Below are 12,107 nucleotides of genomic sequence, written 5' to 3'. Positions count from 1 at the left end.
TGGCACATTAAGAAAGTGTAACCACGGCAACAGACACCGGGATTATGTCAAACAGAAGCACACAAAAGACCTAAAGATGCTTTGTTTAAAACAGTGGCAAAATGGTTCGAAAAGAAAAAGATGAAAACAAAAAAGCAGCAAGTGAAGATAAAAAAAAAATATATAAATATAGTCAAGGTTGAAAGGGCAGAATTTTCACCTCTTGATTATTTCATGAGTAGCTGTATTAATCACACTGGGAGGACATAAATATTCAATTCAATTCAATTTTTTTTAATATAGTGCCAATTCACAACAACAGTCGCCTCAAGGCGCTTTATACTGTAAGACAAAAAAAGACAGCAACATTTAAGTGAAGTACACGTGTTCTGGGGCAAAAATCGAACCTTTACAATCCCAGTCCTCACATTTATTGATTAAAACTAGATATCTGGGCTTTATCAACTATTGGTTATAGTTACAATCATTCAGTGAACTGACTTTCTCTACTTAAAAGTAATATTTGGCTCATACTCATCATCCACAGGTCTTATTTTGAAGTCCTGTGATTAGTGCTCTCACAGATCACTTGGTTTCAAAAAACAAAATGTTACTGTTTCCTCATTAGCTAGACGTACAAATTTTGTAAGATAAGATAAATCATTAGCTATTGAACATACCACATATAAGCTTCCTTTTATAAACACAGAATAAACGAGATTTACCAAACTGCGTCTGCAGACACATTAGCAAAGTGTTTACAGAGGTCAAGTTAGAAACCCACGTGACCTCTACTCATAGACTTCTTTAAGGCCTTTTTTACCACAGGTTTCGCTTTTGCATTGGCCTCACTTTTGGGACCTAACGATGTCCATGTACCATATTATATTTTACTACATTAGGAGCAATTTATCCTTGTTAACAGCCGAGCTAACATTAGCTAAATGCTCATAATTATAGCCAAGCAATTTACTGGTGGTCTACCTGCTAACATGGACAAGTTGATAGATGTCCGATATAGCAGCTAACTACTCGAGGTGAAAGTTCCTTTTCTAAGAATTTCTATTCAGAAAACAGCTTTATTAGCTTACTGTTGCCGGAAAAAATAGACTTACCTATTTTTAAGCTAAACATTGTAGCTACAGCAGAGCCAAGAGTGTTAGTGAGCCAAGAGTGTTAGTGAGGCAAGGTGTTCGAAAGTAAGAAAAAAGTTCACTACTCTGGATTTATCCCACGCCTTCACACATTAATCTATCAAAAGGCTGTTAGAGGCCTAAGTAAATGTGGAAAGGTCTCATTTTTTCAGAGAGATTATATGCTGGCGATAAATATGTGTTTAAAACAAGAAAAATACTGTATGGTTGACTTTTAGATGACAAAGCACATTTTATTTAATATATGTATACACAATATATCATAAAATAAAAAAAATTCTAAAGGGAAAAGGTAACATTTCTATTTGATATGCATATCTGTTCTACACACAGACACACACAGTATGAGGTGTAATATAATGACCAGGATGGCTCTGGGGCTCTTTCTTCAGTCATCTGACTGTGAGAATAACATTAGGCAACAGTCCACTCCAATAAAAACACAGAGTTTCTGCAGCTGCAGTAACAGTGTCTCGTTTCCTTTATCTCTCCTCCTCTTTACCATCAGCTCCCCCACCCTCACACCCCCATGACATTTCCATCTCCATCCAATTTTTTGGTCTTCAAGAGCCAAATTCATCCAGGTCAAGCAAAACTAAGGCAGCTTGGTGCTCAGCAGCACACTGCTTTAAAACTTGTTGCAGTGAAGTGAGTCAGTATTCTTCACTGAATAGTGCAGTGGGTGGACAACATAAAAAGAACAGAGAGGTTCAGCTTCAGCCGTGTGGTTAGGTTTATTTTTAAAGCTGCACTTTGTAGCTTTGAGGTGTTTCTAATATTTGTCAAACCCCACATACAGCCAGTGAACTGAAGTTAAAGTTGTTGTAAAAATGTCTTGTTAAGGTCCATTAAATAATCAATGAGTTACCTCAGAGCCAACGGACTGCCAAAGATAACAATGTCATGTCCCCATAAGCTAGCCAATAATAGCACAGCTCCAACAGAAATGTGTCACAATGCAAAATGTTGCAATAGGAATGCTGCTTCCCCCCACTTCCTTTTTTCAGCTAGAAATGTCTTTTGATGATTGTGAATTTCTTGAAACTCCAACAGTGAGTTTTGAAAGCCTAAAATTTCCATTCTTGAAGTCCACAGAGCAAAGGGCTCCCAAACAGTCTTACTGCACCATGAAATTCTGTGGCTTTAATGCTAAAACCACTGCCCTAATTCACAATAGACATATGTTGCAATAATATTCCAAATTAAAAATGGCATTTCTGTCTAAAGTTAGATAATTCATATCTAACATACCGTAAGCGTTTTAGTGCCACATGACACAAAAGCATTCTGCTGTGACTGCACGGCAAAATGCTGTAAAATTGTGTGTAAAATAATGGGATTAACGACAACACTAGCAAACACTTTGATTTTAATCTGAGTCAGGTATAACACTGTTTTCATTTTCTCTTCATTTTGACCATTCAACATGAGAGCTTTGCAATTATCTCAGCAATAACAAGGACTCTTATATTAACATAAACATAAACCAATCAGCCAGAACGTTAAAATGTCTGACAAGTCTAGTGAAGAACATTCATTCCTTCACAAAAAGGTACCATTTTTCTTGGGTCCTGGTATTCAAGTGGTATTCCCCAATGGCAGTTGCCTCCCGCAGCAGGAAAGTGTACCCAGCTACTCGGAAACTGTGCTAGGAACCCAACAAATAGCCTGAGGCACTGACGTGGGATCACCAACTTTAAGGACCCACTATCTGGAGGTCTCCCCAAGGGACCCGCTCTAAAACAGAGTCAATGATAAGTCGAATTTGGAGAAAAAAGGTACGACTTGATGACAGAATAATTCTAATAATAACAATTAGCAATTTCTGCTCATTCATTTGGGGCGGTGGAAAAGGGTTTTACCTGACCTGAACATAATTTGGACGTAACTCAATTGGGATCCCAGTTAAAGTCTAAGATAGCAAGAAGTGGATGGATGTCTCGAGAATTCCAATGGCCCCCAAAATTGGAATCTAAATACTACTGGGCAAAGGTGAAAGACATTCCAGTCTTAAATTGTTGGTTGTACATGAATGTTTGTGTAGTTTATTGGGCAATTCAACCAAGATCCCTGCAGACATAGAACTGGAAACCTTGAAATGGTCTTAAATATTTGTGGAAGTAGTTAAATAAAAGTGATCACTAAAAGACAGTACATCCATCTGCTTTAAGCTCTTGACATCAATGGGGTCATGGTTGACCTGCCTATGGTTAGGGTTGGGTTTTGTTTTATGCTAAAAAGGCAAGTTGCTTTTACATTTTCTGTTTTCATTTGGATTTTCAAAACAGGCAAATAGTCTATAAAAAGGGGAGAACCATTCACCAGAACCAGTCCCTACCCATAACTCTAGATGGGTTGCCAGTGACCTGGTAGATGTTAAGAAGTTAAAGATGCAAAATTCAACCAGGTTTTCAAAATGTACAGTAGAATCTGGTAAATGGAGGGCTTCTTTCTTTTGCCCAGAGTATGGAGCAAATAGCCCCGGTGGTTACATCATATAAGATTCCTGCTATATGGACTCCACCCTGCAGTGCTGTTCCCTTTGCAACAGCATGTATGCCTGTGCGTGAGATGTGTTCAATGGCATACACTGAATAAAATGTGTAAACGCCCAGTATCGTGTCTCTGCTCTGATCTATCTCCTTTATTAGAACCAAGTCCTGTGTCACCCTACCCGTGTCGGGGGTTTAAATGACAACTATGGTTCCTGTTTGGAAGCAGGAGAGGAAAACAAGTTTTTCTCTGCCTCCATCATGATTCGATGATTATTCAACAAAACACTACTTATCTAAGGGCAAATTTGGCAGCTGGTGTGCCTTCATAAACCTAAACAGTTTCAGTTGACAGTGATCATGACTGTGATTAAAGATGCCTGTCGAACCTCTGCAGTCAATCAAATGACTTCCTGTTCTGTTCAGACGGTTTTTATTTAATAAAAACAAAAACAAAACAAAAGCAATCCCCCATCTCCATTTCCATTTAGTTTTGTTTTTTTTCCCCTCTCGAGCTTTCTCTGTTTTTAATTCTCCTCCCCCCCCCCCCCCCCCCTCCCCTTTTGCAACACTCCAGGGTCACCATCTGCATGGCAACACTCGCAGCGTGACACTTCCATAACCCAGGAGGAGGAAAAGAAGCACAGAGCGTGGACCTCTCTCTTTCTCTCTCTTTTTCTATTCATAGGCCACCCGTAATTCATTAGCTCTCCCTCTCATCCTCTCTATATTTTCTCTCTGCAGTGTGACCGATGCAGGCTTCTGAAAGCTTGTTCGGATATTTTCTGGAATGAAGCTGCTGACAGTCAATTTTTTTTTTTGCGCTGCTATACAGCATGTTTTAAATTTAACCTTTCTCCATACTAAACCTCATTCATAAAAGGCGGTTTTTTGTGTTTTTTTAATGTGGGGCAATAGAAATTTCCCTTTGGGAACACTAAAGCACACTGCATTTCATACACCATGTAAACCAATATGTAATCATTCTGCTGCTATCTGCCACGTTTATTGGTTTATCATTAACTTTTAAAGTTAATTTTTCAAAATAAATGCCAAAGTAAATTGAGAACATATCCATCTACAAGACGAATAATGATTTCCTTTACAGATAGCCTCTGGTGTTGCACAGTTTCAGTCTGACCTATTGGCGTGACCCCTGCAAAACCAAACTCGCACTATGCTCGGTCAGTTTTGTTTTTGGCCTCTGGTTATGCGTTGTCTCTATTTTTTTTTACTTTTTCTTTTTCCTTTGCTTTGCTTCGCTTCAAGCATCCATCAGTCACACACACAAAGAGATTATCTCCTTTTTTCCTGATTTCCACCAGGCAGAGTGCCAATGTTTTTCTTTCCTTCACTGACTCTCACCTCTCAGCCCTCCTCCTCCTATTTTCCTCCCTCCCTCCCGCTCTCCTCTTCCAGCTTAGCTTTTCTTTTTGGTTGCGAGGGAAGGCTGTTTATTTATTCAGACAAGATCTACCCCCCCCCCTCCTCCCCCCATCCTCCAGTCTTTCTCTCTTTTTCCTTTCACTCCCTGATCACCTTCCTCTTTTCCCCCTGGTTATGTACTTGTAGAGTATCACTGTGAGGGGGAGAAGGGGGGAGAAAAAAAGGGAGAGTGGGTGAAATCTGCCGTGGAGGTGGAAGAGAAATTTTTAAAAAGAGAATAAAAAAAGGAAGGATGTGAAAAGGAAAGGTGGAGGAGGGAGTGTGCTCTATACTTCCTGTGTCTCTTAAGCCATACGGAATAAAGACAGTTGTGTGTCAGTGGGGGAAACACTCACACTGGTTTAAAGCTTCTTTATGGGCCCAGCCGCGGTGCACATGGCAGCAGTACCTTTGAGAATAAGACTATAACAAAGTACAGCAGTAAAATACAGCCAGAGGGAATGATTAGTGTATGTGTGCAAGAGAGAGAGAGAGTTGGTAACAGAAGGAGAGAAAGAAAGAAAGACATGAAGAAAGAAAGCCATGCTCCAGGTGGTGCATTATTAAACAGATTTGTCACTTAGGGCCAGTGGTGTTAAGTGTGTGCGTGCGTGCATGTCTGAGACAAATGTATAGGTTGCAAAGAGCAGTTAACGATATAAACATATATGGACTTAAAAAAAACATGCAAGTTTATCTTTTAAAAACGAAAAAAAAAGAGTAAAAACGAAAAAGAAAAATGGTGGACAGACAAAAAAATAATCAAAGAAAAAGAAACGGACAGAAATGAAGAATAAAAGAAAGAAAAACAACAGCAAAAGAAAAAATCAGGAACGAAGAAAAGAAACGGCTTTGAATTTGTTCGATGTTTTTGATTTACACATGCACGTTACCTCATACTCAGTGATTATATGGTGACTTTATGAACACACACACACACACATACACACACTCAGGAGAACATTACATTGATTTAAATCAATTTATCCTCGGGTCTAACTTCTTCCTGACAAAACCCAAGCCTCCTCTTTGCCAAGGCTTCACTATAAAATTTAAGCAGTTACGCGACTATTTTAAAAATGCGTGTCCCCACAACATGAGTAACACAAGTACAAACGCACACAGTCATGTGAGGTGTGTGTTACAGTTGCGTTTTAAATCCCTGCGGCTGCTGTTGACTAAGCTGATCTTTGTTGCAGGGGGGAAAAAAGAAAAAGAAGCAGCTACTGCATATGCCGTGACAGGCAACAACACTTGTTTTAGTCAAAAATAACATTAAAGAGACAGACAATGTCCTCTGTGTGTGTGTGTGTGTGTGTGTGTGTGTGTGTGTGTGTGTGTGTGCGCCATCTGTAAGCCTGCGGTAGGTAATCTTACTTTTGGAAGAAATCAAACAAAACGAATGCTGAAGCCGACAACAACTGCAAAGGACAGGACGGGAACAGAGAGTCCGTGCAAACACTCATACACACACACACACAAGGACACACACACACACGCACACACACACACACACACGCACACACACACAAGGACACACACTGTAGCCTGTGAGCACGCTGTTCAAAAGGCTGCGAATGATGCAGGGTTGCAACTGAAATATAAACTTCTAAAAGGCCAAAAAAAAGTGCTCAGGTTTTTGACTTTGATGGCAGGAGGAGGCGCGGGAACGACTTCCGAACGCTTTGATTTGCAGCACATTGTACAATTTGTGCATTTTATCCCTCCGTCTCCTCTGATACTCTTACACAGAAACTGTACTTTAACAACAAATGCGCTGAAACTTCACATTCGTACACATTTATCCTCTTAACATTTCAGGATTTTACTGCCGAACCTAATGAAATCTATTATTACTTCTAGTATAACTAACAGCTAAATCTATAGAATTTGTAATATAATACTCTCTGTATGCAAATCAGTTAAACTATCAAATAAATTCTAAATAGAGAAAAACAGAGTATTTATCACTGATGGGTAGAACGGTATCTTAATATATTATACTTAAGGAGCAGTGAGACCTGCGCTAATGCAAATCCCATATTGTGAAAAGCTGTATGTTTAAAATATCCCTTCATATCAGAGATGGAAGAGAATTACTGATATCCAACTTTTTATAAAAATGCAGTCTTCTCCATAACAAACACCTGTCCTGGAGGAGTCTTGCCTCCTCGTTCCATCGTTATTCCCTCCTCTTTTTCCTAATTCCTAGTCTCTCCTGCTCCTCTGTAGCTTTTCTAGTCCTCTTCTCTCCCTCTGTCATCTTCCCTCTGTCTCTTTTGTGTTTTGTGACGCACTCTTTTTGCTCAGCTATATAATTATCTCTTGCTGATTCCAGGGGCTGGTTCGGAGAAACTCAGCCCTCCCTTTCATTCTCCTTCAGCCCGCCCCGTACGCCTCCGTCACTCAGACGCTGAGTGCTGTATTGTTCTTCTCCGCTACAAAGGCTTGACAGACAGCTGTGAGACACAGAGAGTGGATTCTGAGTCTGCCCCGCATCCCACCGACCCTCCCTTCTGCTGCCATCACTTTCATTTAAACTTGTCACTTTTCCTTGTATCAGTGTGATGGTTGGAGTGCATCGTTAGGCACGCGCACACACACGAATTAGAAAAAAGTCTAGACAGCAGTATTTAATGAGCAAACACACGGTGCATTTTAAACAAATGGCGACTAAACTTTTTTTTCTTTTTTTAAATTTGCCCTCTCTCATTAATATCACTCGTCCCGCATCTGACTTCCATCCCTCCTTCAAATCGAACAAGCCTCAGCGCCACCTGAGGAGCTGCAGTGCTCGCCGGAACCTTTCGAGGTCTTTCCTCTGAGCTGATCTTTGTCAGAAGCCGAGGAGAACGCCTTGAAGACAGCTTGTTAGGATTCCACATGAGCGAATCCGTGTCATTATTCAACATGCATCAAATGCAGCCGTAAACACTGGGGTTTGGGGAGCAAATCGGAACAGAAGCTTCCCTCGTCTCAATGGTAAAATTTCAAAGACGATTAAATAAGCCAACAAACGCAGCGATGGAAAGATAGGGAGGGAGATGGCTGGAAGGAGTTCAGCCCGATTTTGTATTTTGATTCAGATTCCAACATCAGCAAATTAGCTGTGTATGACTCTCACGATGAAGTGATGCCTGCCTCGATGAGCATAATGACTTCGGTGTCCCGTGACAAGCTTTTCTCCACCACAAAAAAGGATGAAATTCTGAGGTAAACGCTGGAAAACTTGCTCGAATTTAAAAGATAAAGCTACGTCCTATCTGCTGCTCCGGTCTGGAAATATCAGAGGGCGCCTTTTCCCAGAAAAAACGGTTTTCACTCTAACCCTTCAGTTAAAACCAGTGTAATCCTGAACGGTGGAAAGGTCCAACGTCCAGATAAAGCAGCAATACACACTCTCTCATGCCGCACTCACACACACTATCAGAGGGGATTTAAAGATTCAAGCAGTGGTCTTGGTAATTAGGCGGATGGATTTGCGCCTCTCCTCGCAGTCCGGCGGGATATAAAGCGACACATAATGCAAGCGGACAAACTCTTTAAGTGGATTAATTAAAACCAACACTGCGGGGTCAAAGGTCAAGCCCCCTTTCTCTGTCAACCTCCCATACTCTCGCCTTCCAGCCTCCCTCGGAGCGCACTCGGACTGCGGGACCTGCATACGGATTTAAATGAGTGGATGAAAACGGTCCCCGATGAGACGGAGCAGTGAAGGAATGATGGTGGAGTTTTCTGGGTTTATTTTCAGTTTGAGGCTTTAACATGAAGACACGTTTTCATATTAGTGCTGAATGCACATACTCGCTTCGCTACTTAACCTCTAGTTTGGCTGATTTATCTTTAACTTCCCGTCTCTGAATATGCGGCAATTTTTCATCCGCGTGGTAATAGAATAAAAACCTGAGCTCCCACTTTCCCCTCCCTAATTGAATACAGAGCACACCTCGTCTTTGACATGCGTGTGCGTGTGTGTGTGTGTGCTAGCTGGATGCAATCAGATGGAATTAATATGCATGCTGTTTCTCATTATGGAATAACTCAACTACACTTCAGATATGTGACGTGCACTGTGAGAGGCACGGGCTGATTTTCCAACATCCATCCGTGATGCTCGAGCAGGAACAGAACTGTGTGTGTCTGCTGTCTTATAGACAGCAGAATGACTGAATTCAGAAGAGCAGACACGCCCTGCTGATGATCGCACGCGTGAACACACATTTGTCACTTGCATTAACTTCATATTGCATTTAAACTAAAATCAGACTCGGCAGCAGCCGCATTAATCAGCCAGTTCTGCTAATATGCATATGATGCTGCCTAATTGTGTTTCAGCAGTGAGATCTTTCTCATGTGTTTGGCTAGTTTGCTGTAACAAAATCTTTGAAACGACATTTATTGTTTTGGTTTTTGTTATTTGGCTTCTTAAATCTTAACCGAGGATCACTCAGTTGTCGCTCAGACAGAAATTGGGGTTTTAGCCTCGTGCTAAATTTTTAGGAAATGATATCCAAGTAAGCGCTCCTCATCGCTTCCCTTTGTTTGATGCAAATCACACACACACGTGCCGTCTTCACACTGCTGTGGTTACGGTATGAAGCGTGCGTGTCTGAGCGTGACAGAGGTGAGTCTCATTAGGGAGAAAACAGCGGCGAGAACGCTGCCGAGGTGCTTCATTATGGTAGACGATTGAGAAGTGCCTGTTTGTGTGTGTGCGCGCGTGCGTGAAGGACTGGCGGATGTAACTGTGCGTGTGTGTATGACTGTGACCCCGAGAGAGTGTGAGCGTTGGGCCCGGCGATAAGCTGGTCTTTATTAAGATGCATCGTCTTTGGAGAGAGGGACAGCTGCTCTTGCCTCTAATCTGGAAGAACAAAGGTTTAATAAAGAGAGAAGACAAGAGCCAGAGGGGAGGTAAATACTCCCATCTCTTCTTGCTGTCCTTCCTCACACCATTTCCCTCTGCCTGCCTTTTCCTTGTTTCTCTTATACCGACTGATCCCACGCCAGCTAAACTAAACCGGTGCAGAGATTACTGTGCAAAAGTTCGCCCATTTGAATCCCAAAACTTTCACCTTCTTGCTGACCTTTGGCTTCCCACCTGTTGAGCCAAAATGGCCGCTATGAGGCCAATATGCCGGTGGCTAAAACAAGCTAAAAGCGTCTTATTTTTTTATGCTGCCAGGAGAAGTGTCCCAGTTAAGCAAACAGACCGAAAGGAGAGGAAGAGCGTGTCCACAGAGAAAGTGTCTGCTGTGGCTATTTCTGAGCAAGTGTGAGTCTGTGCGCCGGGTCAACTGCATGCCCTATTTCTCAGCCTGAATGGTCATCACCGCCTGTTTGGAAATGACATCACTTGCCCCCCCTCCCAGTCCGTCAGCAGTTCACCGAACTGCCTGCTCTACATTGCTCCGCTCATTTTCTATTTTGGATTTGTGGATTATGGTGGTGGGATGGAAGAGGTGGTGCGGGTGAGGGGATAAAAAAAATGATAAAAGAGAGAAGAGGCAGCATTAAAAGAATAATTTGAGGGTCCTGAGGGTTCTGTCTCCTCTCCTAGTCTCTAAAATAGAATCTGCGATAGTCCCGGCTGCTACCGCCGACTCTGTCGAGGGAATAATGACTTATTTATCAAATGGCTGAAATATTCAGGGACAAGGCCTTTTAAATTTCAGCATTTAAATTCATAGGCTTTTTCTGCTGAGATGCTTAATGACAGTGAATGTATTCAGAGTGATTTGCAGGTCCGAGACAGAGCCTAGTGTCCTGCCTATGAGCCTAATAGGTGTTTGACAGAAAAGGGGAGAGAGTGTTCCGTTTAAGGGCAAGGGAAGCCAAGAGACGTTTAACCTTTGACCTCACGTGAGGCTCAGCGAATCAAGTGTGTATCGTGGACCGCCTTCCGTGCCAAGAAGTAAACGGGCTGTGTTGCTCAAAACATGTTTTGCAGCAGTAGAGATAAAATTTAATGTTCTCTAAAGCGCGCTGGAGCAGGCAGGCAATCAGCCATGAGTAAATGTTTCAAGATAAATTCCTAGAGGGGTATACTTTTTTTTTTTTCTGGCAAAGCGCGAGACTCCTCAGCGTTCGGAGGGACCACATCAGCAAGGGGGGGCGGGGGCAAGGGAGGGGGTGATAAATGGGTGTTATTCTTGCTTCTAGGCTGAAATGGAGGAAAGTTTGGGGATGACGGCTGGTGATGAAGCGCCGCGCGGGGCAGCAGCGGAGGTTAATGAGATGTACGTGGACACACGGCAGCTCGTACGCATCAGCCTCAAGACAGAGCGCAGCACTGGAGGAAGAGGAGCTCAGAAAGTGGCAAGAGCTCCGTACTCGCGGCACATTAAAGCCAAACGGCGCAAAGCGTGCGTAATTACGCACCGCAGCGCCACTGCCATGGTGAGAAGGCGGCGACCTCCCGCCTGCGCTGCGTCCCACCCTCATTCTCTCCAGAAAAAAAGAAAGAAAGAAAAGCAAAGACAGACACACACCGCACTCCTGTCTCCGTTTCCCCTCTCTGCTAGCGGACTGTCGAGGCTGTGGAGAAACTGGCCGGGCGCTTACCTTAACACGTTCCAGCTTTTCAGAGGGTCCAGGTCTGAAATTATAGAAACCATGGTCGACTGGCTGGGCAGCACCGGGAGAGGGAGGGGGTGCGGCAGAAAAAGATCGAAAGAAAAAGCGGCGCAAAGGCTGTAAACTCCGTCAGCGAATGACAGCGATTGCTCGGATGCAACCCGTCCTGGTTGTTCAGTGGGTGATGAGCGCTGTCACAGCTCTCTCTCTCGTTCTCGCTCTCTCTTTCTCTCTCTCTCTCTCTCTCTCTCTCTCTCTCCGCCCCCTCCTGTACAAAGCCTGCGCTCTGCAGACGCGTCTCCCGAGCTTCCTCGGGTTCCTCTCTCACAGACAGGCGGGCTTCTGCTGGAAATGCTGGAGATGTACAGCAGAGGAGGGTAAATCCTACCTGAGAAACTAATTTATTCATTTTCATCTTCAAACAGTACACAAGGACAAGCTGGAGTTTATACACCTCATTTTCACTGTCAAGTGTTCTCAC

General features: G+C 42.9%; 1 protein-coding gene across 1 annotated transcript in view; it reads right to left on the bottom strand.

Moving 5' to 3' along the window:
* The window catches only part of celf2 (cugbp, Elav-like family member 2), a 237,880-nt gene extending 226,060 nt beyond the window's left edge, over nucleotides 1-11,820 (bottom strand). The window contains exon 1 of the mRNA XM_063460420.1: nucleotides 11,615-11,820. Within this exon, the coding sequence (XP_063316490.1) occupies nucleotides 11,615-11,667 (53 nt within the window). The 5' untranslated portion in view covers nucleotides 11,668-11,820. The remainder of the gene's footprint in view (nucleotides 1-11,614) is intronic.
* Nucleotides 11,821-12,107: the final 287 nt, after the last annotated feature.

This window comes from Pelmatolapia mariae, linkage group LG17, assembly GCF_036321145.2.
Source record: "Pelmatolapia mariae isolate MD_Pm_ZW linkage group LG17, Pm_UMD_F_2, whole genome shotgun sequence".
Taxonomy (NCBI): Eukaryota; Metazoa; Chordata; class Actinopteri; order Cichliformes; family Cichlidae; genus Pelmatolapia; species Pelmatolapia mariae.
Note: the sequence above shows the minus strand (reverse complement) of the source record. Positions and strands in the feature narration are given on the sequence as shown.